Source organism: Lissotriton vulgaris, chromosome 1_1 (assembly GCF_964263255.1).
Source record: "Lissotriton vulgaris chromosome 1_1, aLisVul1.2, whole genome shotgun sequence".
In the NCBI taxonomy this organism is placed as follows: domain Eukaryota; kingdom Metazoa; phylum Chordata; class Amphibia; order Caudata; family Salamandridae; genus Lissotriton; species Lissotriton vulgaris.
In genome coordinates, this window is record NC_141685.1 from 1043381318 (window position 1) to 1043408773 (window position 27456).

Sequence of the window (27456 nt, forward strand, 5' to 3'; positions counted from 1 at the left end):
TCTCCCCTTTTTTCGGACGCTCCAGGGAAAATGACCATAGAGGAGCATTCTATTGAAACGACTCCGGGTATGATTATAAAGCAACAACCATATCGCATACCTGCCGCCCAGAGACTGGCTGGCCGAGCGGAGGTCAAGAGCATGTTAGAGATGGGCGTAATTCGCCCTTCTAGAAGCGAGTGGTCGTCCCCTATTGTCCTGGTCGCCAAACCGGATGGCGCCATCCGGTTCTGTATGGATTTCAGAGCAATTAACTCCATCTCTAAATTCGACTCATAAACCCCTCCCAAGAGTAGACGAGTTAATAGAGAAACTGGGTGACGCACAGTATAGCACAACGTTAGACCTTACCAAATGGTACTGGCAGGTCCCTCTTAAAGAGACAGACAGAGAGAAGACAGCCTTTATTACTCCTGACGGTTTGTACGAAATCACTGTCCTCCCGTTTGGTCTTCACGGAACACCCCCACATTCCAACGATTGATCAACACTGTGCTCCGTGACTATCAGAGCTTTTCATCAGTCTATCTCGACGAAATAGTGATTTTCAGTCCCACCTGGGAAGACCATCCAATACACTGTCAGGTGATCCTCCAGGCACTCCAACAAGCGGGTCTCCACAAAAACTCAAAGAAATCCAGGGTGGGGTTTCAGAAGGTCCGGTATCTGGGCTATGTGATGGGGAACACTGTAATAGCGCCCCAGGAGGAAAAAGTCAAGGTCATTGTAGAGACTCTTTTCCCCTCATTGAAAAGAAAAGTAAGAGCCTTTTTGGGGTTGTTAGGCTATTATAGAAAGTTCATTCCTCAGTATTCAGAAATTGCAAGCCATCTCACAGACCTTCTCCGAAAGGACGTAAAACCAAAAGACCTATTAGCCCCTTCTGAGGCAGCAACAACAGCCTTTCGCCAGCTGAAGAGAGCTATCACTAGTATTCCGGTTCTGGTTTCCCCTGACTTCCCCAAGCCATTTATTTGACATACAGATGCTTCAGATTCTGGGTTAGGAGCTGCCCTGTCCCAACTCTCTTCTGACTGCCTTAAACATTCCATCCTATTCGTTAGCAGAAAGCTATTCCCCGTGAAAAGCGATACCCCACTATAGAAAAAGAGTGCCTCACTCTTAAATGGGCTATTGACAAGCTCCACTATTATCTTGAAGGTGACCATTTTACCCTGCTTACTGATCACGCCCCCTCTCGTGGATGTATAGAAACAAGGGCCATCATCCCTGTGTCCTTAGGTGGTTCTTGTCCCTACAGCCCTTCTCATTTGATGTGAAACATAGGAAGGGAATCGACAATGGGAATGCAGATTTCCTGTCTCAGGTGTTCCCTCTCCCCGATCGGGAGAATCCTAGGGGGGAGTGTGTCAGGATCCCCATATTCCAGAGGAGGGTACGGATAGTAAGACCGAGTGGTGGCATCTACCCCACGAAGAAGATCATCTCCTTTTTTCACCTCAGGAAGAACCTTCGGAATGGTCTGCTTTTCAATGTTGCACTCCTCCCCTCAAAACTCCTTTTCCACAACAGGCCAGGGAAGGCAGGAAGTCTGTAGGTGTCAAAGGGAAACCTCTAGAGGCTTCTACAACTTCAGAGGAAGAACTAGGTATAAATATTGAACCTCAGACACCAACTCTCGAGTACACTTCTGGACCTGTGGAGACTCTATCAATACAGACTGCTGTTTGACTGAAAGGACTACCATTCTGCTCGACGGCTACCATGCCGGACTGCTACTTTGCAGGATTGCTGCCCTCCTGCCTGAGTCAGATGGATCCGGACCTGCACCTGAAACTAGGACACCCAGAGTGACTCCAATAACTAGTCTGCTGGCCTTCTATTCTGAGTCACATAGCAGGATTCCAACCACATGCACCAGCACCCAGATCCTTGGTGCTGCCTTAGGGAAGTTTTTGGGCTCTTTGCCATTGTGAACAGGCCAGTTGGCAACAAAATCTTGCCACTCGCACTGCCTGCTAACTCGAAGTTCTGTTAACCTGACTCTTCATGCTACAGCATCGGGAGTGCCATGGGAAGCTTAGACACGCTCTCTTGCAGCGACATCAGGAACTTCTCACCACTGAGACGACCATCTGTGACACCAAGCCTGCTCTTCGCACTACATCAACCACAGTCTGCAACACATCTCTGCTCCCTGCGGCCCCTCCCACCGCAAACAGGATTCTTTACACCGGACTGAGAAGGCATAATTTCAGCAGTACTAACCTGGTTCCTGTATCTGGTCCTCGTTCCATAATAGTTGGCCTGAACTTGTGACTTTATCCCGATGTTGTACGCCCAGATTGCCACGAGTGGCTCTTTGGGCTTCTTGGCTCTATTTTCACTTAAATGTTTAAAATGTCATATCGCCAAATCTACTGATTTGATTTTTGTCATTATGGTCTTGTTTTATTTATTAACATCTACTCTAATTTGGTGTGGGGTCCTTTTTGTGTAGAGTTCTCATTTTATTACTGTTTGAAGTGTTGCATAAATACTTTACACATTTGCCTCAAAGTTTGAGCAAAGGTTAATTTGGGGTTTGCTTGTGATCTCACGCTGACAAGGATTGTAGTTGCTGCTTGAGTAGGGTTTCACCCCCTTAAAACTGTAACCCAATGTCTTGCACTGGTGTTCAGCAGTGAGAATTGGACTTGTGTTTGTGCAGTGCCATACAGTAATTTTGTGTTACACTACAATCCCATATAAATAATTTGAGACCATTATGAGTTTTTTAAATCCTCTTTGATTGGCTCTGTTTGCTTTGTATAAATGTACTGTCATTACCACTGAACGGTCTGAAACCACACCTGCAGTAATAGAATTTGAGCTAGCCAACCTGGGAAGTTACACTGTGGTTGAGCTCAAACAGTTCTGAAAGGAAAGGACACTGCACGTGAAGAAGGGCACCAAAAAGTTGGACTTGCTGTAAACGCGAAGAAGCAGGACCAGGCTCTCAACATCAGGAATGAAACACAGCCTTCAGTGGAGGAGGATGACCCATCTCCTGAATTGGAACTCCCTGCCAGAGCAGGAAGCAGTGTATCCTCACATGACCTGTACCCAGAGAAGCTGGCAGGCAGGAACACAGAGAGGCAGTTTCAGCTCCTTTTGCTCAAGCAAGGAGCCTTAAAGAGCTGCAACTGAAGGCAAAAAAACAGATTCCAGCAGCATTGGTGTCAGTTTGCACTCAGTGTCTGAAGGAGACAAGAAGTTCCTGATACCCAAAAATCTGGTGCCCAATTATGTGTTGGGGGATGATACAGATAAATGGTTTTCTGTTTATGAGGTGACTCTGAGAGTACAACAGTTCCCAGAGGAGCACTGAGAGGGGGGGGGGGGGGGTGGGGGGTGGGTTGCCTGTAGAAGCATATTCCTCCAGTGGTGTGGCCATCACTTCTGACCCTAGAAGTAGAGGATTAAACCAGTTATACCCCATGGCATCCATTCTTCTAGCTAAATTTGGACTGACCCCTGAGAAGTATTGCCAGAAGTTCTGGGGTAGCCACATCCTCTCTAATCAGGGTTGGGTAGATTTATTGAACTACTTCAACCAAGGCACTTAATGGCTGGGTGAGGGGCAGCAAGGTAAATGATTACTGTGTGCTGTACAACTTGATTCTCAGGGACCACATGCTCAATATTTTCTTTACAGAGCTACACCATCACCTAGGGGAAAGCAAGCTGACTGACCCCAGGAAGCTTACTGAGGAGGTGGACCTCTGGGTCAGCACCAGAACGGCCAAAAAGGCATCTGGTGAGACTTCCAAAAGGGATGTCAGTGGTCCCACAAGAAGGAAGAGGGGTGAGAAAAACTTAAAACTAAGGAGTTCTCAAAATGCCTCCAAAATACTTCCCAAGGGAACAGTGGTAATGGGTCCCAATCTGAGCCAAAGAAGTAATGGTATCTTTGATAAACAGGCAGGGAGGTTTATTTTTCAATATACTGAGTGCTACAAGCATGGGTACTCCAAAGGAGACACCAAATGTCCCAAGAAGGCACAGCTCGACACCGGTGGCCAGACACCTGGGATGGCGAGTGTAGCACTTAGGGAGGATGTGGTCTCAGTTAGCTTTGGGGATCATACAGGGGTTACCCTAGTTTCCAAGGGGGGTCAGGAGATAGTTACTAATGCTCATAAGCCCCCAAATACTTTTAAATCTAGGCAGTGGGCCACCATCAATGGGAAACAGGTGGAGGCTCTGAGGGACACAGGAGCCACCATGCCTTCTGTAAGGTGTCTGCTGGTGTCCTCAGAGCAGGTCCTCCCTAACACATTACACCAAGTCATAGTCACAGACAACCGTGAGAGTCATCTACTGGTGGCTCTGGTTCCCTTTGAGTAGGGGGCTTCGGGGGGGGTCTCAGCTTCTCTAATAGTAGCTGTGAGCCCTGCCAATGCCTATAGATTGTCTGTTGGGCAATGGCCTGGAGCACTCTATCTGTGAAGAGATAGAGCTCAAGTCGCACTTAAAAGTTTGGGGATTGCCTGAATGGGTCTGTATAACCACAAGGTCCATGGATGCCCAGGAAGCGAGTCAAGGGCATCTGGAGCCTGGAACAATGGCCCGGAAGCTGCCCAGAAGAGGAAAGATGTGGGGCGCAGAATCCAGCAGCTGAGGTTCCCGTGGTCCAAGTTGACGGGCACTGGAGGAGGATGCTACTGAGCCTACCAGGGATGGCATTGCTGCCCTAGCTGACCTTCCTGAGATGGCTTGGCTTGATGGCAAATTGAGGGTCAATAGCGTGTATCAAGAGGGAGAGAGAGGACCAGAAAGCTAGTCCATATCCCCGGGTTTATATGAAGTTAATCAAAAGGAGACTAGCTAAAGTAAAAAGGGGTTACCAAAAATTATTAAGTTTTAGTTCAAATGACTCAAGTATGTTTCGTCAGGGGGTAATGGCACCCGGTGAGTGTGCTCATGAAGCCCTCACCCACCAACCTAGTTGGTGGCATGCTTCATCATCGGGCCCACCCAGTGACACCTAGCGTGTCCCGGGTGTGCTTCGACGCCTGATTAAAGCGGAGCAGGTATGTCGCTGAGTGTGCGGTGAAGAGTGTTATGAAATGTGAATTAAAACGGCTTGGCGGGGGTCCCAGTACCCAGAGGTGAATTAGACTTTAATACCTGGGCCACCGTCAGCAGTTAAAAATAAGGCTGTTGGATGTTAGAGGCGAGTTACGACCTCCCACATCCTTAGATGGGTCAACATGTTTCAGCCAGTGCCTTATGAATATGCTGGCTTTCTTCAGGACGATTAAAATTATGTGTGTGTGATTAAAACTAGTGGGTGTGTAATTCAGACTATGTGTATACACGCCCTAAAGTGTTTTTCTATGTGTGAGAGGGGGATTCCCTTCTCAAAACACCTATACATATAACATGTAAAGACAAAGACAAAACATACAGGGGGAAAAGAGAGAATCACTTGAATGTATTGCATTATATACATCTGACTGCCGACTTTATAGCGATGAGGGTGCAGGCTATAAGCGGCTACAGTGTAATGGTATTGGTGGTACCATTATAGTGAGGTTCGCACTGGAAGTTCAGGGGTGGGGTGGCTAAAACACGATATTCACAACAATAGTGCATGAGTGGTAAAAGAAAAGAAAAGAAAACGCAAGAATTCTTTCTTACGCTAGTTTAAGCAGTATTCTGCTTCAAGGTTGTGAAGTGGCAATTGTTGGCCCTGTGGGGGAGAAAGGTTTTGGCCACTTAGATTGAGGAGACCTGTAGGAGAGAAAAGCGCTTACCAGTGGTGAAGGTGGTGGATCATCATACTCACAGAATTTCTGGGCAGAGCCTGCTTTGGACCTGTAGTGCCTCCTTCGCAGAACCGGTAAGTAATGGCCATTGCTGCTGGGGTTTTATACTGTGGTAGATTGAATAATTGTTCGCACCTGCATTGTAGGGGAAATGGTAGAGAGACTCGAGCTGCCGAGTCATTGCGCTTGTGAGGGCGCCCAGGTGCGTAGGGAAAGGTAGCGAGCGTTCGCGCATGCGTGGTGCTAGACGCTCGCAATGCGCATGTGCCGACGGTAGTGTTTTGTCCGCACATGCGCGTTGGGGGAGTGCGCGCGTGTTGTATAGTCGCGCATGTGCTGGCAGATGATTAGTGCCGTCATGGCGCTAGGGGCTTACACAAACAATAGAGTGGAATAAATATAACACTGGCGCATTAGGGGTATGATCGAAGCACCCTCGCGGCAGAGTGCCACAACGATACCTTGGTCACATTCCTGGGTGGAGTTCCAAAGCCTCAGTGTTTAGAACTGTAGGGCTCTATCTCAAAGGATATATTTGCAAGGGGTTCCTAGTGAGGTTGGCTGAGCAGGTGGATCAGGATGGTACTGGAGATATAGCCCTTGGGTCACGAGCATATAAGGGAGTTCCAGGGGATGGCGTAGTTGAGGCCCTCAGTGGCTGTAGAAAGGCGATATATCCATCGCTGTTCTTTACCCAGAAGTTTTTTGTCATTATCATTTGTGCTTTCGGGGATTTGCTCAATGATTGTCCAGTTTAAATCATTGGGTGTGTGGCAGTGGGTGATGAAGTGGTTTGTTAGTCTGCTCACATTTTTCTTGCATCTTATGGTGCTTCGATGCTCGGTTATTCTGGTCTTAATTAAGATGCAAGAAAAATGTGAGCAGACTAACTAACCACTTCATCACCCACTGCCACACACCCAATGATTCATTTCTACAGGTCTCCTCAATCTAATCTAAGTGGCCAAAACCTTTCTCCCCCACAGGGCCAACCATTGCCACTTCACAACCTTGAAGCAGAATACTGCTTAAACTAGCGTAAGAAAGAATTCTTGCGTTTTCTTTTCTTTTATTTTACCACTCATGCACTATTGTTGTGAATATTGTGTTTTAGCCACCCCACCCCCGAACTTCCAGTGCGAACCTCACCATAATGGTACCACCAATACCATTACACTGTAGCCGCTTATAGCCTGCACCCTCATCGCTATAAAGTCGTCAGTCAGATGTATATAATGCAATACATTCAAGTGACTCTCTCTTTTCCCCCTGTATGTTTTGTCTTTGTCTTTACATGTTATATGTATAGGTGTTTTGAGAAGGGAATCCCCCTCTCACACATAGAAAAACACTTTAGGGCGTGTATACACATAGTCTGAATTACACACCCACTAGTTTTAATCACACACACACATAATTTTAATCGTGCTGAAGAAAGCCAGCATATTCATAAGGCACTGGCTGAAACATGTTGACCCATCTAAGGATGTGGGAGGTCGTAACTCGCCTCTAACATCCAACAGCCTTATTTTTAACCGCTGATGGTGGCCCAGGTATTAAAGTCTAATTCCCCTCCGGGTACTAGGACCCCCGCCAAGCCGTTTTAATTCACATTTCATAACACTCTTCACCGAACACTCAGCGACATACCTGCTCCGCTGTAATCAGGCGTCAAAGCACACCCGGGACACGCTAGGTGTCACTGGGTGGGCCCGATGATGAAGCATGCGACCAACTAGGTTGGTGGGTGAGGGCTTCATGAGCACACTCACCAGGTGCCATTACCCTCTGACGAAACATACTTGAGTCATTTGAACTAAAAATTAATAATTTTCGGTAACCCCTTTTTACTTTAGCTAGTCTCCTTTTGATTAACTTCAAATTGAGGGTCATCCCACCAGGGAGGAATTCTGCAAAGTCAGAAAGAGTACCCTAGACTATAGGGCTTGAGGCAGCAAGCTGAGACCCAGACACCAGGTGATACCTCTGAAGCTCAACCTAATCTATTGAGAGAACAACCTCAATTACAGTGAGCCTAAGGTTCCTGATCCTGGGCAAACCCTTGTGCTGAGAATTCCTCAGTGTGACAGGACCTTCCAACTGGGGTTGGCTCATGACATCCCCCTGGCAGGACATCTGGGGCAATACAAGACCTTCAGAAGGCTTGTTGCCCACTTCTATTGGCCTCAGATGACGATGGCATCGGATACATTCTGTAGGTCCTGTCACACCTAACAGCCCAGTGGGAAGTCAAGGAAAAAACTTAATGGCTCTCCGAAACCCATTACCTGTCATTTGCACTCCCTTCGAGAGGGTAGGCATCAACATTGTTGGTTCCTTGGACCCCAACATAGCTTTAGGCAACAGGTTCATCCTAGTCTTGGTGGACCACGGCAACCGCTTACCCAGAGGCCATCTAGGCACACCTGCTGTGGTCAGGGCCCTTATGGGGATTTTGACACATGTAGGGTTTCCCAAAGTGTAGTGTCTGACAGAGGCACTAACTTAATGTCAGCATCCATGAAGTCTATGTGGGATGAGTGTGGAGTGACTTACAAGTCCTCCACTCTCTGTCACCCCCAAACAAAGGGGCTTGTGGAGAAATTCAACAAGACCCTTGAAGGCATGGTAATGGGCCTACCTACCATGCATACCCTTTGCCTACGGGGATGTGCCACCGAAGAGGGTTGGGTTTTACCCCATCAAACTTCTCTATGGCCACCCTGTAAGGAGACCTCTCAGCCTTGTCAGACAGGGGTGGGAGCAAGCTCCCGTGAAACTCCCCCAACATGTGGTCAGCTACATGCTGGCACTTCACAACAAGATGCATTGGTTTTGGAAAAAAGCTAAAAGCAATCCTGAGCCCAGTCAAGAAGTCATGAAACTCTGATATGACCAGAGGTCCACTCTGGTAGAGATTTAGCCTGGCCAGAAGGTGTGGGTTATGATGCCTTGCGAGCCCCGAGCTCTCCAGGACCGCTGAACAGTCCCATCTGAGGTGAAGGAGCAAAAGGGGGAGTCTACCTACTTGGTGGATCTCAAAACCTCTAGAAACCCCTTAAGGGTGCTCCACATAAACCACCTAAAATCCCACTTTGAGAGGTCTGAATTCAACATGCTCCTGGTGACAGATGAGGGGGTGGAAGAGGAGAGAGAGTCTCTCCCCGACCTCCTGTCTGCCCAAGAACATGGTGGGTCAGTAGAGGGTGTCAACCTCTCACCTACTCTGACCCCAGAACAGGAAGTGACAGTCGCTGGTTGCTGAAGGAGTTCTCCTCTCCGTTCTACCTCACAGAAGGCATACACATTTTTGTACCCATGACATAGATACTGGAGACGTCTGCCTGATTAAAATAAAATTTACAGGCTGTCAGATAAGGTGAGTACTAGTATCAAGGAGGTTGTCTCCAAAATGCTGGTGTTAGGGGTGATTGAGTCCTCCAGCAGTTCCTATACTGGCCTTGCAACCCCCTAAAACACAGACTGAGGTGAGGGCATTCCTGGGCCTCATAGGTACTATAGGAGGTTTATTAAGAGATATGGCATAATTGTTGCCACCTTATTAGAGCTGACTTCAAAGATTCAGTCCAGAAAAGTGATTAGGAGAGAGGCCTGTCAAAAAGCCTTTGACACTCTGATGGAGGCCATGTGTACAGCAGCTGTCCTCAAGGTTCCTGATTTCTCTAAGGAGATTATTGTGCAGATAGACACATCAGTAAAGAGAAAAACTGATGGATGGAATGCTCAACAATATCAAACAGTCACTCCCAGTCAGAGATCTGGGTCTGAATCCATAGTTTTTTTGCTCACCATGTCATTCCAGTTTGGACCCATTCATATGCAAATTAATCTTGACCCTACTCCCCCCGGGAACCGACCAGCCCGAACTGCCAGGCCAGGTCCCCTGGACCAGAAATAAACATCTGAGGACCGATTTCGAGGTATCACCCCTCATCAGCCAGGGTAGCTTGAATCCACTGGCATGGTGAGCACGGGACAAATGTCTGGGCATACCCGTCCCACTCGTGACAAATGCAAAAAGAAAAATTGAGGGACGAAATGTTGAACAATGTCAAACATTCACCCCCATTCAGAGATCTGGTCCTAAATCCATTGTTTTTTTAGCTCACCACGCCGTTCAAGTTTGGACCCAGCCATATGCAAATCAGTCTTGACCTTGCTCCCCTCAGGAACAGTCTGCCCTGGACTGGAAACAAGCATGCTAGGACTTGTTCCGGGGTATCTCCCTTCATCAGCCAGGATAGCTTGAATCCAGTGGCATGGTGAGCACAAGACCCACGTCTGGGCATACCCATCCCACTAGGGGTGACAAATTCAAAAAGAACAATTGATGGACTGAATGCTGAACAATGTCAAGCACTCTCTGGTCCAGGGAGGATCTGGTCTGGCAGTTCGGGCTTGACTGTTCCCATGGGGAGCAGGGTCAAGACTGATTTGCATATGGCTGGGTCCAAACTGTAATGATTTGTGAGCACAAAAACGATGGATTTAGGCCCAGATCTCTCTACTGGGGATGAGTGTTTGACATTGTTCAGCATTCTTTCCATCACTTGTTCTTTTTGCATTTGTCACTCTAAGTAGGATGGGCATGCCCAGGCGTGGGTCCTGTGCTTGCCATGCTACTGAAGTAAATCTATCCTGGCTGATATGGGGAGATACCACAAAACCGGTCCTAGGACGCTTGTTTTGGGTCCATGGAGGACCTGGCCTGGCAGTTTAGACTGGACTGTTCCCATGGGGAGCAGCGTCAAGACTGATTTGCATATGGTTGTGTCCAAACTGGAATGGCGTGGTGAGAAGAAAAAAGAGTGATTTAGGCCCAGATCTAGGTACTGGGGGTGAGTTTTTGACATTGTTCATCATTCCGTCCATCACTTGTTCTTTTTGGGACAGTTACTTCAGAGCATGGCATGGGGTCTGTCTTAGCACAGTTCAATGAGGAGGGCCTAGACCAATCAGTATCCTTCATTTGCAGGAGGTTACCTCCCTCGGAACAGAGGTGGAGTGCGATTGAAAGGGAGGCCTTTGCTGTGGTCTGGGCACTGAAGAAGCTGAGACCATACCTGTTTGGGACTCACGTCTCAGTTCAAGACAGACCACATGCCCCTCAGATGGTTAATGCAAAGGAGGGGTGAAAATCCCAAACTATTGAGGGGGTCCATATCCCTGCAGGTAATAGGCTTTACGATGGAACACCGTCCTGAGTCCTGTGTCAGAACCAGGTCTATCAAGGTTCTCCCACCTTAGTGATGAGAACTCCCAAGTGGTTGGGTATTTCTCCCCACTTTCAGCTGGGGAGGAACACATGTTAGACCAATTAGCTTTAGGGTGGTCTTCCCCCAAGCGTTTAGCCTTCCTTGTCCCAATTTTGCTGAATTTGTTTTTATTGGCCTTAGGACTCTGCACGCTGTACGACTCTTAACCAGTGCTAAAGCGCATGTGCTCACTCATCAAAACATGGCAACATTTGCTTATACTCAATTGTCATGTTTAATGTATTTACTACATGTACCCAGGTCCTGTAACTTAAATGCCGCTAGTGGGTCTGCAGCACTGATTGTGCTGCCACAAACTTAAGTAGCCCCTTAGACGTCGCTGCCCTGCCATTGCAGATGGTGTGTGCAGTTTTAAGCTGCAATTTAGACCGGGCAAAATAAACCTTTTGACAGCCCAAACCTTCCTTTTCAATACATATAAGTATACATACAAAGTATGGTCCAGTCCGCTGCTTTGTATGGGGCAGAAATATGGGGGACATTCTGTAGGAATGTGTTTGTAAATAGTGAAAATACATTTTATAGGACTCTCTTAAGGTTGCCAACAAATACACCATTAATACCTTTAATGCTTGATTTAGGGCATGAAACGCGTGGATCATTATGCTACCCTGAGACCATTGTCGTTATGGGTGAGACTGTGGTGTACACCAGAGTTAGCTGATTTTAGAAATGGTCTTGAGGAAATAATGAGATTGGATTTGAATTCCTCTAATATTTGGTTAAAACATGTGCGTTCTTGGTTAAACAAGATTGGGTTGACACAGTTCTGGGAAGAGCCTTTGAGCTTAAGCCAAAACTCAAAACAATTGCTGAAAACTGCCTTTTGGTCATACATCCACCATGGCTTGTCAAATGTCCAAGTGGGTGGTACTCTGATATGCAAATTTCTTACTTTTAAAGACAGTCCCTGCTTTGAACAGTTTTTAGATGAGGTCCAACCACCCCTGGCTAAAACTCTATACATGAAACTTAGATATGGAACTCTGAAAACTAACAAGACCATAGCGAGATGGACAAGTATTTGCATAGACAAGATTAATGACCGATGTATTATGTGCCAAAACAAAGCAAGAGAACATGAGTCACATATCCTCTTTTTTTGCCCAGCTTATGCGGCGGACAGGAAAAGATGGATTAAGCATCTTTGTCTTAATCTAGGAATACGCTCTTATAAGGAAGCGGAAAGGATTATTAGGAATGATACTAGGCAGATGATAGTCTTTGGTGGTAGTAGATTTTTACTTGTAATACATTTTCTACGAGATAAAGTGGGTCTGAAGTTATGAAAAGAACTGTAATATAATTAGATTTTTGCACTTTTTAGATGTAATGATTGTTGTTACTTTAGGCTAGCCAAATCTCCTACATATATTCACAATTTTAAAGTTATTATACTGGAAAAAACGAAAAAATGAATTTAACTAATGTTCCCATTGTGTACTTTTAACTGATGCCTTTTTAAATTAATTTATATTGAGATTTTATCGTCCTGATTATCAAACTGTATCCATAAATCCTCAAAATCACTAGCCCCTCTATGTAGATTTTATATTGTGTAATGATTGTTTTTATGTATCTTTTATGGCTCCATTGTGCCGAAATAAAGATTATAAATGAATACATACAAGTCACTCCTAGGCTAGGCTCTGGACAGCCCATTACTTGGTGTTCTTTGAATGTAACCTATAATATTCCATATCTTTGGTTCCCGTAAGATTTCTTTGGGGAATTGTCTGCTTCTTGTGCCATAGGTACAAGGGATTAAGTAGAGCTTCTCATTGAGCTGTAATGTGACCTGACCTGATAGTGTTTTTATTAAATTAGTAAGGATTCCTCCCTCCTAAATTAATGACCCAATTTCTAACAGTCAGGTCTATGCTGCCATACTCGAACAGAGTCTGACCTTAAGGCCATGTCAGCAGTACTCTTCACTCTAATATCGCAGTGTGTGACCTGACCAATGCGGTAAAGTGCACCCCGTATATGACAGTTGTATTGCTGACATGACTGCAGGGTCAATAGAACTCCTTGCCCTAGTGTAGCTGACTCTGACAGGTTCTCCGTATCACGTATTCTCCTTCTTGTGCTAGAGGAGAGTGTGCCTTAACTGTAGGGTCAAGTGTACTATTTATCCTACTGCAGCAGTATTTGTCACAAACTGAGGGACAGGTCTACTCTCCCCAACTATTGCTGAACGTGATCTGCCCACAGGGTTAGGAGTACTCAAGGATGGAACAATGAGGCAATCAACTTCATGAATCACCTCTCAATTTCTGATGGGTGTAAGGCTGACAAGCAGTCAGGCTGAGGAATCATGCTGTGTGAATATCTGAGGCTTACAGCTGCTCAGCTTGAACAATCTCCATTTGAACTAATGAAGCATGAAACTCAAACAGGCAGCAAGTTTCACAAATCGCCTTCCGAATCTCTGAAGACTTGAATTCAAACAGACTTGAAGCCTGATTGCTGATTTTCTGACTCTCAAGGCTTTTCGACTGACCAGTAGTCGACTGAAGATCTCCTCAGGAATATCTGAAGAATGAAATGTTAACACACACAGAGCCTGAACAATTATTAGAACACTGGAATGTTGAGAGCCCCATTGAAGAGAATGGTATAGCTTTAGGCTTACAATGGCTGGTATAAGCACAGAGCATCAACATTACAATGTTTTCCTTTCACAGCTTTTGCTGGGAACAAAGGCCTCATGGAGTCCAAGGGGATTACAACCCCCTCTGGCTCTTGAGGCCTTTGTTTTACTAATCAGAACATTCTTCCCTCTAAGGACAATGTTCTAATAGCCTTAAAGCCCTCTGTAGTGGGCTATACTGGCCAATAAAGGCCTGCTCCCTTTAACGCTAGAGTGAGTCTATAATATAACCTTACAGCCCGCCATAGTGGGCTATACCGGCTATTAGAACATTGAAATGTGGAGCACTCCATTGCAGACAACGGAGTGCTCCTGCTTCTATGGGCTGGTAAAGGCCCACAGAGCAACAGTCCAATGTTGTTTGAACAAAGGCCTTTTGGAGCCCGAGGAGATTTCCATCCTCTCAGGCTCCAAGAGGCCTTTGTTTAATTTGATAGAACATTCTGCCCTCTAGTGGCAGAATGTTCTAATAGCCTTATAGCCCTTCCTAGCTGGGCTATACCGGATATTAAAGTCCCGCTCCCTTGTTAACCCTGGAGCGGGCCTTTAATAGCTGGTATAGCCCGCTTTGGCGGACTATAAGGCTATATTAGAATTTTGGAATGTTCAGAGCTCCATTCAAGACAATGGAGTAGCTCCGGGCTTATAATGGCTGATATGAGCCTTCTGCTCCAGCATTCCAATGCTTGTCTTTCTGTTTTCCCCTTTTTAATTTAGAACATTCTACCCTCTGTGGGTGGAATGTTCTAATAGCCTTTTAGCCCTTCTGCTTCTGAGAAGCTGACAGGTACTCAGTTTAAAGAATCTCATTGAGCAGGTCTGGAAGTCAGTGGCGGCCAGCATGGATCTGGGGTGGTAGGGCAGGGGGGTGAGGAGGTATAATTGTAAAAAAAAGAAAAACTCACTTACCTCCTCACCGCTCTGTCCCACGACATCTCTCCTCCACCGAACAGGAAGCAGCTGGGCTCCCCTGACCCAATCACAACGCAGCATTGTGATTGCCTCCCCAAACCAATCACAACGCTACAATGCAGCACTGTGATTGGTCTGAGAAGCGTGGCTCGGGTCTCCAATGGGGACTGGGTGTCTGGGCATGTTCTCTGTGCAGGCTGTAATGCAGCCTGCATGGAAACATGCTAAAGTGCGCATGACTGTTTGGCTGGCTTGAGCGGGCCGGTCAAAGCATCATGCGCACTTTAGTGTGCTCACAACTCCTCCCCTGCTCTGTCAGCAGAGCAGCCCGCCCTCATGCCGCAGCAGGGAAGAATAAAATGGTAATAACATTTTGTTATTATCATTTTATTTTTCCTTTCCATTACTGCTACACAACAGCAGTGGGGCGACGGTCCTCCGCCTTAGCAGAGGAGCCGCCACTGCAAATAGGTAGGCTGACACTGACAGCTGATAAGCGTACAATATTTCCCTGTGAATCGTTGAAGGAGGGAAGGCTGACGGGCACTCAGTTGAACTCTCGTTAGGAATCTTTGAAGGATGGAAAGCAGACAGGTGGGTAAGTTACATGACCATAGAATCTCTGCAGTTAGACAAATACATTTTTTTCATTACTCTCTAAAGCTGACCCAAGGCTATTTGTAAGTTTTTTGTTTAACTACTGCCATTGCCTATGTCCTCTCACCGCCATTTTTCTATGATTGGTTTTTGTGTGTGTGTTGTATCATAGATGTTTGTTTTAATTTTTTTAAATCACCCCTGTGCATTTGGACTTTATACTGAAAGTGAAGAATTGTAACAGTTCGCTGTAGGTGCACATTTACGCGGCTCCTGCTACTAATAATGTAAATATCTCCGGGAAGTACAATTCAACATACAAAACCAAGGGCTGCCTTCCTTCTGTAATGCTGAGTCTAACTTTGGGTCTAGGCAGACAGGCCTCCTCTGTGAGAAGGGAAGTGTTTGATGACGTCGCCAGGGATGATACTAATTTCTTTTTTAGGAAGCGGAGTCGGGACACAAAGCCTAACTAGAGAAGGGATGGAATTGATCCTTTATTTGGGGACAACGTTAATCGCCGAAAAGGAAACTTGTTCAATGATTAAAAGTGGACGTGCCAGTTAATTTATGTTCGAATTTTAACTCTCTCTGCCTTTGAAGGATTCAGCTCAGATGGCAGAACAGTCAGAGCGGTGTACAAGTCAATCCAACCACACGGGCAGTAGGGATTCTTTCAGATTTCAACCACGTTTACTTCCTGACCATCACGACATAGTGTGTATTATAAGCCCCGACATCAAGAGTGGCGCCTCCTGCATACAAAGGAAATCCCTACACCCAGACAGGACTGTTGTCTCTCACTTGGCAACTGCCCGTAGCATCATATTCACTGACAACCAGAGAGGACTTGCCTATTGACCCTGTTAACACAGACGACCTGTCAGCTTCAACAGGATCTCTCTTAGGAGCAAGACATGTTGCACAATGGAAGTCTCGGCGTGCCTTGCTATGATGACCCTTTTCCAACCCCATGCTGTGACGATATCAAGGAGTGCTTCTTTAGTGTCACCCGAGCGAGGTGCGGCATCATTGCAGCTGACTTCTAGAGATGGGGCCTCTGGGCTTCACGTGGCTTGCTGACTGTTGTCAGTCATGGGCTGTGTTTCTCTAACTCATGTCTTAGAGAGCTGAGCTTTGTGGGTTCCAACAGGAAGGCAGCGTTTGATTCACGTGTTAAATATGGGGTCGCTCTATCCTAGACATTTTCATTGCCTCTTGTTTACTTTACTGACAATTGGTCTTCATTTTCTTCTACCCCCCCCCCCCCCCAATACTTTGGCGGCAAGGCTCTCTCTAAAGAAATGACAAAAAGTCCTCGGTGACAATCAAAAGTCGTCATAAATGTTGCAGGGCTATTGAAATAGCCTCTACCCTGCCAGCATAAATGAGCCTGTCCTGCTTTTGGAGCCTCGAGGTAAGGGCAAAGTGTTGCCCCTTGGAAATGTTTTTGCCCAATGCAGTTAGTTCCTGTCACCGTTGCACCCCAATGACCCCCACCCTCAAAGTATTTCCATTGGCATCATGTCCTTTGCTGGTCGCCAGCTCACGTGTTGCACCAATGCTCGCTGGACTTCCCCTGTCCGCCTCACTGTCCGACAGAGGAGAGGGGCACCCTGTCACCACCAGCACAATATTCCCCTCCGCTTTGGTTTGTCCGTAATCAGGGTCTTCCATTTGCTCCCCCAGAGGGATTGCGTCATCGTGCCCATTCCTAAGTGGATCGGGCACTGGTCCTGAGCCTCTCACCACCTGACGCGTGGGCTCTGCCAGCTCCTCCAGGGCCTGGTCGTTCAGGAGGTTGACCAAGAAGTCAATGTATTTCATGGCAAGCCGCAGGATTTCATTTTTGCTCAGCTTCTTGTCTGGTGGGTGAGTGGGGATGAGTTTCCGCAAGTCTGCGAAGGCGCCATTGACGTTCTGCTGTCGCCAGCGCTCTCGGCTGTTCGTGAACACCCGGCGGGCCACCTTCTGAGGTTGTCGCACTGGAATACAGGGAGGAACACAATAGGACAACATGAGTTAGGCAATAGAAAAACATGTTCAGACACAGTTGTGATTGAGAAACTTGCTCAATGATACTTACAAACACCAATAACTGTAATCATAAGTGGGCATCAGAATTAATTTATACCATACAGTAGGAGCTGGCACCTGATTAAACAGTCTTTACACTAGTGTTTAGAAGACGACAAAATTGGAAATTTCAGGTAACGTTGTAACATTTCTCATGCTGAGTGCATTTTGTTGTGACCTTGCCCTTATTAATTCATGACTCATCACACATTATCATAACAATCTTTCTTTATGTTCAGATTCTAACATTTTAATGAAATATCATTTTTATTATCTCAAAAATTTATTTCATTTACACTGGTCAGCTTTCATAAATAAAAGAAGAACGAAATTGAAAAGTTTGAATAAGACGAAAACTGGTCTATAGTCAAAATTGCACACCAAGAACTAGAACATTAGTAAGTCAACACAATTGCACTGAAAGGTCTCTAGAGCTGGAGAGCTTGGGCTAGGAGGGATTTTTAGCTATCAATCTGCTCCATTTAATGAAGGACAGAATATTTTGACAGACTCTGAACACTAGTAATCTCTGCATCCCTTCTGTGACCAACTAAGAAGGCCAGAATAGTGCCATGATAATCGAAGAGAAGCTAGGATGAATGTTTAGAACCAATAAGATCAGCAGACTGGAGCAGATTCTATGTGTTGGTCGTAGAAGAGAGATAGTTGAGGCTTGGGTCAACTTGCAGTACCAATGTAGTGGTGAGAGATCTTATGCATTGCCTTGCTTTTGACATGATTCCTACTGCCAAGAAGTCACTGGGGATCCATGGTTCAAATAAACTCCCTGAGTGTGGCTGCAGACGACATAGGACTGCATAGTCTCTGAGCCTTTAACAGAGGTTGAACCACAGAGGATCAAATGGGCCCAAATGAAGTCTCCAAACGCAATTGTTCCAATGTAGATCTCAAACAGTTTCATCAGCGGTGATAACGTGGTTGGTGATGCTAAGCTCATAAGATTACAGAAAGTGGCAGTACAGGGCACCGTTAGGGCATGCACCGAAAATAAATCTCTGAGAGGGTGACATGATCTCACAAAGACACCCTACTGTGGACTTACGTCTTTCCTCTACCTGCTGTTCTTCTTTCTGACGTATACATATACTGGCAGATTCCACACCTCATGAATCTCCACAGGAGCCATTAAACGTATATATTGCTTTTCTGCAATCGTAGGTTGCGCCATAGATCCAGCTCGACTTCAGCACCACCCTGGATTTGAGGTCACTGAGATGTATGCCCGATCACCCGCACTTCAACACCAGTGCCTTTTTTCTGCATCCTTCAACCAGATATGGAATTTCACTTAAAACATTTTTCGATGGATACTTCTACCTGTAGGTGACTCACCTTTTCTATATCGCACGAGTCAGACAGGATTCAGAAACTTTTAATACTTCTCCACGCCGGGCTGTGCGTTGGCTTCATCTCAGCATTGCAAATGACGTTGTAAGAGACTGGAACCATAAAGCACCCCACTGGTGCCCTGACGTCAGTCCCCTTTATTCCATGCCATTGGCACAGTTCTACATCCTGCTCTCCCCAAACTTTAAGCATAGCTTTTTTGACGATTTGATGATTTTCCATCAAATATGCAGTGAAGTGTAGTGCTGCTGCCCCCAAGAAATCAGGCTTCAAACCTTAAAGGGACTGTGAAGTACACAACCCAAGGTTCTGTGAGTCATGCAGGAGCATGCACCACAAAGCCAGCAAATAAAGGCAGGCTATACTTTTTGTGATCCAGTCTCGGGATGATCGAAGGCTCAGGAGGAAGTCCCGTACAAGGACAAAGTCACTGGAGTCGATATTGCAGTCCTTCCACACAGACACAAAAAGATGTGACCACACGATTCTGAGTAGCACACACCTTTCAAAGGTAAGGCACCAAGATGCTACTCTATGCCTCAGGGCTCCTAGTCGGAGCCAGAAGTTGCCTCTGTACACCGGTAGTGGCACCTGCGGTTCCTCCAGGCCCAATGCTGTCTTAGGAGAGAGGGGCCCTCTCCAAAACAAGGAACCCTGGGAATCCCCCCTCCCCTGGTCACCCTTGCGGATGCGGGTCCCTCCATTACGCCCCAGGTCAGTTCAGCCTTCCTAAGTGAGCCTAGTGGTGCAAGTATCCTGTTTCTCTAAGTTATGTCCTGGAGCTTTCCCTACCTGTCCTTTGGACAAGTACACATATTTTTGAGCACGGAGCCCTGAAGTCCTTTAATGCCACCCGTATAATGGTTTGTTACTATCATGCCCTGTGGGACATGGCCCAAATGGTTATTCCAAATCTCCCAGACCACTTGCTGGAACATTTCACAGAACTTGTGTGGGGTGGTCAGGCCATGGCCAGACAGGTGTGCCAATCAGGCTTTGAATCGGCTGATTCTGTAGCATATGCAATGGGAGTCTCTCTGGCATTTAGGAGTCATGTCTGGCACTCAGGTTTCTCCAACAATGTACAAGCCACCCTGCCGGACCTCATGTTTGATTGTTCTTGGCTGTTCGCTTAAAAGACAGATTATGCACTTGAGATATTCAAGGACAGCATTGTCACTACTACGTCTCCAGGACTCCAAACCTAGCAGCAAGATTATAGACAGATTTGTAAACTGCGGGGGTTCGCCAGAGATTTCTCCATTTTGTGGCAAACAGCAAAGCCAGCACCAGCAGCAACAGTACCCCTTGTTTACGGAAGTACTGGAGTTATGGCACTGTTAAAGGTTGAGGCTTACCTTTGCCTCCCTTCTTCTCTTCTTCCTCCCTGGCTACTGCAGGGCAGCAGCCCTAGTTCCCTTTTGTTGGAACACATGGAACCTGTTGGAGAGCTAGTGTCCTTTTTTCTACAAGCCATGAAGGCCATAACTTCATATCAATGCATCTTTCAGACAGTGCCTTAAATGGAAAAAAATAAGTGCAGGTACTCTTCAAAAGGAGCAATGGACTGGGGGGTGGAGTGTGGGGCAGGACTAGGGGCGGAGCCAGATGCGGGCTAGGTTTTCAACCTTTATATGCAAGAAATCCAAGTGCATTGTGAAAAAATCTGAAGTATCTGCCCAATGGTTATTGCCCTAATAATCATTTATAAAGCATTTACTAATAATGGCATGTTCAAAATTGTCTCTGAATTTTGCCATCAAAACTTTGTATGCTGGAATTTTTAGAAACCCTTACTTATGAAAAGGGGGAACTACGAGTCCCTGCATGCAAAAGCATTACCAACAAAAATCTAGACCTGTCTGAAAGTGTAAGGCATTCAATGGAGCTGCCTGTCTCATTTGGGTTATGTATGGTTTCCCATACGAAACAAGTGATTTAAATGCACCAAACCAAACACAATTGTGTTGCCTTTAAGGTGTTTTTTTGTTTGAGGGTAATCATACAAGGGGCAGCAAGGGCCACCGAGAATGACAGAATGGTGCAGGCTTCAGATTGGCGCTGTTGTTAGAAAGGCCACCAACCCAAATGCTCTGTATCATGGGCACCCCCGCCTCAAACCCCTGGCACTGGCATCATAACCATCCTGGCAGGCCATGTCAAAACACCTGGGCATCAACCACAAGAACTGACTTGCCCAGTTGTGTGAGTGCACACTGTCGGCTGAAAGCCTCACAGCCCTTGGGGCATTTAGGGAAGTGTGAAAGGCACCAGACGAACCACATTTGCAAAAACATGCACCCCCTCCCTCGCGTTCTGCTGAGGTAAGTCTGCCAAAATGGAAAGAACTGGGGCTCATTCAGTTCTTGGCCTCTCTGCTGAGATTGCTGCAATGGTGCCGGTCACCAAAGAGGCCACTCAACTGTATACAACTGGACGCAAAACCACCAATGTTTAGGTAACTTTTTTCTGCCCTGATAAAAATTCAGCCTTTCAGCATTATACAGGTTACTAAAGAGGGTCTAAAAGTTTCAAGGGGAACTCCTCGCACCTTTGCTGACCTTTTTTACCAGACGCACAAAACAAGCCATCTCAGTGCACCATTTAAGTTCAATTTGAGGAAACAAGTCATCTGCCTAAGATTACCGTGTGATAAGTGGTCGAGCTACGAATAATACAACCTACAAACTATGCTTTTGGCAGAAAAGTGCCTCCTGCCCTCTTCTCTTCCGCACACCGAGCCCCCAGCATTTAGTAATTGAAGGACGTCTCATGAGTTTAATGGGGTTAGGGAGGGTGTTTGGGGTCTGCTCAATTGCCTTTTAAACCCAAGGGTCTATTGTATGGGCTTGACACAGGAACTCTGCACTCTTAATAAAGCACCCTGGCTCGCCCTTTCGTTCTGCCTCTGCCCTGGCACCTCCTAATAATGTACTGTAGATCTATTTGAAAAGGCAACAACAGTAGCACTTGCATGCTGTCTTGTCATTTAAATGCACCAAACCAAACAAAATTATGTTGCCTTTAAGGTGTTTTTTTTGTTTGAGGGTAATCATACAAGTGGCAGCAAGAGTGGGGATTTACATGCAAGTAAAAATGCCTAATTTAAATTGTTGATGAACTAACATTTTCAGTGATTTAAAACAATGGCATGCTAAAAAGCTGTTCTGCCTAAAGAATGCGCCCCACATCCTTGTCTATGAGTTTTATGATGGACTCTAAACTCCCACTGTGCAGGATCAAAGGGTAGGCCAAACACCCTGTCGCCTCACTGCTGTTGGAAGAGTTGCAGAGAAGCACGGCAAGATTGTTTTGTCCAAAGTGACAAGAGCTGCTGTTCTGGCGCTCCTGTGCAAACTCAGCCCAGGATTGCAGCATCAGATCAGGTCATGTGAAAAGTGCTGCCGAGGCAGGAGAAAATGAGGAGCACCACCTTTGTCTAGGCAAGGCCCCCATGAGTACCGGCACTCCCCTTGTCCTAGGAGAAGTTCCAATACTCAAAGGGCGAAAATTAAAAAGTGCCGGTACTCCGTACTGGTGAGTACCGGCCCATTTAAAGCACTGCTTGCAGATCATGCAGAGAGGGTATGCTCTGCCCTTCCAACAGACTCCTCCATCCGTCCCCCCCTCATCTTCCCTCCCTTCTGCAGACTGTCTATGCATTCTTCAGTGGAGGCAGAGAGCTTACTCCAGAAAGGGGTAGTGGAATTGGTGCCAGAGAAGGAATGGGGACAGTGGTTCTTCTCCTTGTACTTACTGGTCCTGAAGAAGGATGGCAGTTTTAATTCGATTCTAGAACAAAGGGTCTTGAACTGGCTCCTGCACAAGGAAAAGTTCAAGATGCTGTTTCTGGCTCAGGTATTGCTATCGCTGGCAGCGGAACCTTGGATGGTGTCTGTAGATCTGCAAGATGCTTATTTTCACATACCGATTCTATGTTCGCACACAAAGTACCTATGCCTAAGAGAGGGATCCGTACTTTACCAGTTTGTGGTCTGACCATTTGGCTCAACTTTTGTTTTACAAGTCTTCCCGAAGGTGATGGCTGGAGTCACCACCCATCTCAAAAGATCAGGAATCCTAATGTTTCTGTAGTGAGGCTGTCTCCAGAAATGGTATTGCACTAACTGCAACTGACAGAATCATTGCTGTACTACCTGGACTTTTACATCATAATGGTCAAGTTTTACTTGGAGTCCTCCCAGCACATTCTGTTCTTAGGGGCTGTACTGGACACTACATCGAGTCGAGCCTTTTGCCCTCCTCAGACGATAAAAGGGTATTTAAGCTATGATTCTGATGATTCAGAATGGAATACACATTTCAGTCCTAATGGTCTTATCATCGCCTAAATGTGCTGGCTTTTTGTATCGTCCTGGTCTCTCATGCACGCTGGCACAAATGGGCTGTCTAGTGGTGCCTCCGCAGGCACTGGTTTCAGCACAGCAGAGATCTTTCACACTTCATATTGATCTCACAGGATGCTGCAAAGGATTTGATGTTATGGAGTGTAGATGAGAACTTACTTCAAGGGCTGTTCTTTCAGCCTCCACCTGGAGTGATGCAGTGATAACAGACGCTTCCACTCTAGGGTTGGGAGTGCATCTCGAGGAACTGGAGATCGGAGGTCTTTGGTTACCAGAGGAGTAGATGTTACTTATCATTCTGTTGGAGTTGTGAGCAATCAAGCTGGTGCTCAAGGGCCTCCTTCCCTCCCTTTGTGGCCAGGGCTTCCATATCTTGACTGACAACGCAACTGTAATGCGGTTTGTCAGTAAACAGGGAGGAGTGAGATAGCATCTTCTCTGCTGAGAAATAATACATCTCTGGTCTTGGGGGCAGAAGCACCAGATCTGGTTGGTTGTCAACCATCGGCTTGGTGCTCGGAACGTCAGATTCGATAGCCAGAGTCATCTTCACCTTGACGACCACGAGTGGCGACTCTACAGAAAAGTGGACCCCACGTAGACTTATTTGCCATTCATAACAATGCCCATTGGACTCAGTTCTGTGCCCTCCAGTAACCGTTGCAGGGAGCCTCGGGGACATGGTTTAATTAAAGTGAAGCTATTCACTTCACTACACGTTTCCTCCCAAGTCCTTGATTCCTTGGGTGATGGAGAATTGAATAGTATATGGACCTGGGGTACCTTTCTGTGTGGCCACCGTACATTCTGCTTAACAGGGTAAATCACCTCTCTCAATTGGAGGGGCAGGTGCTGCATCCCAATCTTCAGAGCCTCCACCATTATGGTTGGAGATTGGGTGGGGCACCTGAATGCTTTTCATCTACCTCTTGAAGTGGTGGATGTTATTTTAAGTGCGTGCAGACATTCCACCAAAACGATGTCCTCTGGGAGATGGAGTAGGTTTGTCAAGTGGTGTCCCAAGGCCCGCTTATCAGGTGTCTTATGGTTCGCCCTATTGTTGAATCAGCAGAGTTGTGCAGTGGGTATAGTAAAGGGTTACTTATCCACATTTTTGGCCTTTCTGTATCATTAATACTAGACTTCCTAATTCAAGCCCAATATGATTATGAGGTTTCTAAAGATTCTTATCAATATGTATCATACTTCCCCATTCATTATACCTTAATGAAATCTTAATCAGGTTCTTACGTTTTCAAAGATCTCACCCGTTGAAACCTTACAGAGTTGCCAATTGTAATTGCATACTTTTAAAAGTTTTTTCTGATTGCCATTATGTTGGCTAGACGTATCAGTTAGTTGCAAGTGCTGAGCATCAAGTTCTTTTTAGGGCCTTTTTTCTCAAAAGGCTGGTTCTTAGAACCAAAGCTGCTTTCCTGCAAAAGGTGATCACACCCTTTCAATTTGTGAAGTCCATATCTTAACTTACTTCTTCCTGCCCGTCCCAATAAGGAGGGGGAGAGGCGCAGCAGGCTGAACCTAAGAGGGTGAACAGTTTTTATACTAAACATACTAAAGATTTGTGTCTCGATTATCAACTTTTCATGGGCTGCACAGGCAAGATGAAGGGCAAAGCTATTCAAAGGAGGATGTTGTCCATGTGCAAAACCTTGTACATTAAGATATGTTTTGCCTTGGCAAGAAAAAACCGCCAGAGGGCATCAGAGCTCTTTCCACCAGAGCAAAGTCTTCAACTTCATCTTGGAAAGGGGAGAGAGCCCCTGTGGTAGAGATTTCCAAAGCAGGCCCTGTGGCAGAGGATTGCAAAGCACAGGGCCATGGGCTTCCCTTCCAGCCCTTGCAAAATATTACTGTTTGAAATCGTAGGTCAGGAGGGAAGGACATTTTGCATGCTCATTTTTCCACAAATTTTAAGTTTAACTACTCCTTTAAGCCCAACTCCCAGTTGGACATTGCTTGAAGAATCTATTCAAAAGGTGAGTAATAAGCAGATATAAAATATCCATCTGAAGAAAAAGTTACTTACCTCAGTAACAATCTTTCTGGTGGATACCCTGTCTATCTGCAAATTTCTCATTGACCAAGCCAACCTCCCCGTCTTGAAGACTGGTTTATTACTAGCATCATTATAAGTTCCAAGCGTAAATTTTGCACTGCACCTTGCTGATAATATGTCAATCTCATTCTGTTCTCCTTGAAGGCATGGAAAACATGGATGAGAAAGTGATGTCAGGGTATCAGTGGGGGGTCTTTATGGCCTACCTCATCTAATGCCATTGTGGTGTTATTTTCGGCACTGAGATGAAGCCAGCACCCGCTACCAGCGTGGAGAGCTATTGAAAAGTTTACAGATCCAGTCTGACGCCTTGGATATTCAAAAGGAAGGGACTCTGCAAGTAAATAAAATATCCACCAGAGGGCTTGTTATTGAAGGTAAGTAACTTTTTTCATTTTGAAGTGCCTCCTACAAAACGGTCAGGCATTCTGTATGGACCCACATGATTTCTGCCCTTGGAGTTTGGATTCTGCTCCTTCCTCCTGATCTGCTTACAGATGTGGCTTCCTGCATTCAATGACTGTCAAGGTCTAGGTGGAAATGTCTTTCATGCAGCAAGGCTGTGATGAGCAACAGAGCTGTCACCCCTGTTCTCAAGACAGACACAGAGAAAATTATTTGTTCACAAGAAAGTTCTCCTGTATCAAGTATTATGGTAATGAGCGTGTTTTTCAGAATCTAGCCATGACATCATCTTCAAATTTGTATCCTGTTCTGAAAGACATGAGGCGTCATCACTGCCTTACTCCATTCTCATTCCATGTCCAAGGCTGCCAGATGGAATCCTGGCTTTTTTTGGTCCCGGCCCTGCTCAAGTGGCGGCTTTCTCCTATCTGTACTTGCTATGTGCTGGTCTTCATCTCCATTTGGTGCATCATCGGGCCCCATGGCGACTAGAATCCTTCAGCCATGTCCACTGTCAGCCTCTGTCCCAATTCCAGTCAATCCCGTTGATGTTGCTAACGCTATCCAGACCGCACCAGACCCCTTTTTGCCAGTAAAAGCAATGCTGACAGTTTTGGTATTGGCGCTTCTACAGACATCATTCACGGAACTGCTTCTAGATCAATTTTTGCAGTTATCTATGGACTCAGCAGTTTTAACATCCGTTTTCATGCAATCTGGATTGCATTGGGAATTCAAGCCTTGGACTTCATGCTGGCTTTGTTCAGGCTTCAGTTAATGGCTATCTTGTTCAGAGGGTCCATTGTGAGACAGACACACTTCACTCTTATTCGGACTCGAAGGAGGGTACCCGTGTGGGTCTCCTGGTGTCTAGAGACTTCAGCACTTCTACTGAGACTGTCCCTGGTTGCCTCTCAGAAGTCCATTTGGAGGACATTCTTTTTTCTTAAGACGGTCCTGTGGAAGGTGGCTGAGAGGTTCCAGTGAACACATTGGCTGAAATCCTCCAGCCTAATCCCTCGACTTCAGAACTATTATTGCCTTCTAATCTGGCCCTCTTGGACCCTATTATGTGGGACGGTGTTTAGTCAGCCTCTGGCCAGTCTACTCATTGCCAAATTGCTCATCATCATCGCCCAGCTCCATGCAACCACATTTTCGATTCTCTCATCCATTTCTTGAAAGTCTGATACTTCGTTCTCTTTTATTCCAATTTAAATTTTCTTCATCTCAAATTGTCTTAGTGGGTCAAGATGGTAGAAAAGAAATTGCTTTCATTAAGGAGCTGGCTTCATTCAGGCAATAAGGGAGGGGATGTAGCCTTACGGCTAGAGCGGTTGACCTGGAAGCTGGGGAACTGGGTCCAAGTCTCGGCAATGACGCTCAACATTCTGTGATTCTGGGCAAATCACTTAATCTCCCCATGCCTAACAAAAAATGAATGTGTCCATCTGTAACGAAACTGGTGCTCATGTAAAGCTCTCTGAGACCTCATATCTTTGGGTCTAGTTCACGCTATATAAAACTATACAAAAAAAGAACAACAAAAATCACATATCTATTGGCATGTTCTTCATATGCTCTTTGGCATATGGGCCAGATTTTTATTCCCTGAAAATGGATCATGTGAAAGGGCAGTTTGCTGAAATAGTTTATGTTGCATTTGGATTTCCTCAAATAACTTCTTAGGTCCAGTAGTGACGTAGTGGATTCAGTGGCTAGGTCTATGAGTTAGTTCTGTGGCTCTTCAAAGACATGCTTAATTATGCTTCACTGGTCTCCCTGGAGATGCCCTGGCAAATCTGCTGGGTACAGCCTTTGGTGGTTTAAACTTGTTTGACAAAGTGCCTTATTTGGTCTTCGACTTAACCTTAGATGGATTTACCTCAAGGCACCCCACTGCCTGTACTTGCGGCTTGTATTCTAATGC

At 46.0% G+C, this 27456-nt stretch overlaps 2 protein-coding genes across 2 annotated transcripts in view; one reads left to right on the forward strand and one right to left on the reverse strand.

Moving 5' to 3' along the window:
• Positions 1-27456, forward strand: part of LOC147748485 (uncharacterized) — a 325273-nt gene that overhangs the window by 120718 nt on the left and 177099 nt on the right. The window lies entirely within an intron of this gene.
• The window catches only part of LYL1 (LYL1 basic helix-loop-helix family member), a 260018-nt gene continuing 248263 nt past the window's right edge, over positions 15702-27456 (reverse strand). Inside the window, exon 4 of the mRNA XM_086962514.1 lies at positions 15702-17218. Coding sequence (XP_086818640.1) covers positions 16707-17218 — 512 coding nt within the window. The 3' untranslated portion in view covers positions 15702-16706. The remainder of the gene's footprint in view (positions 17219-27456) is intronic.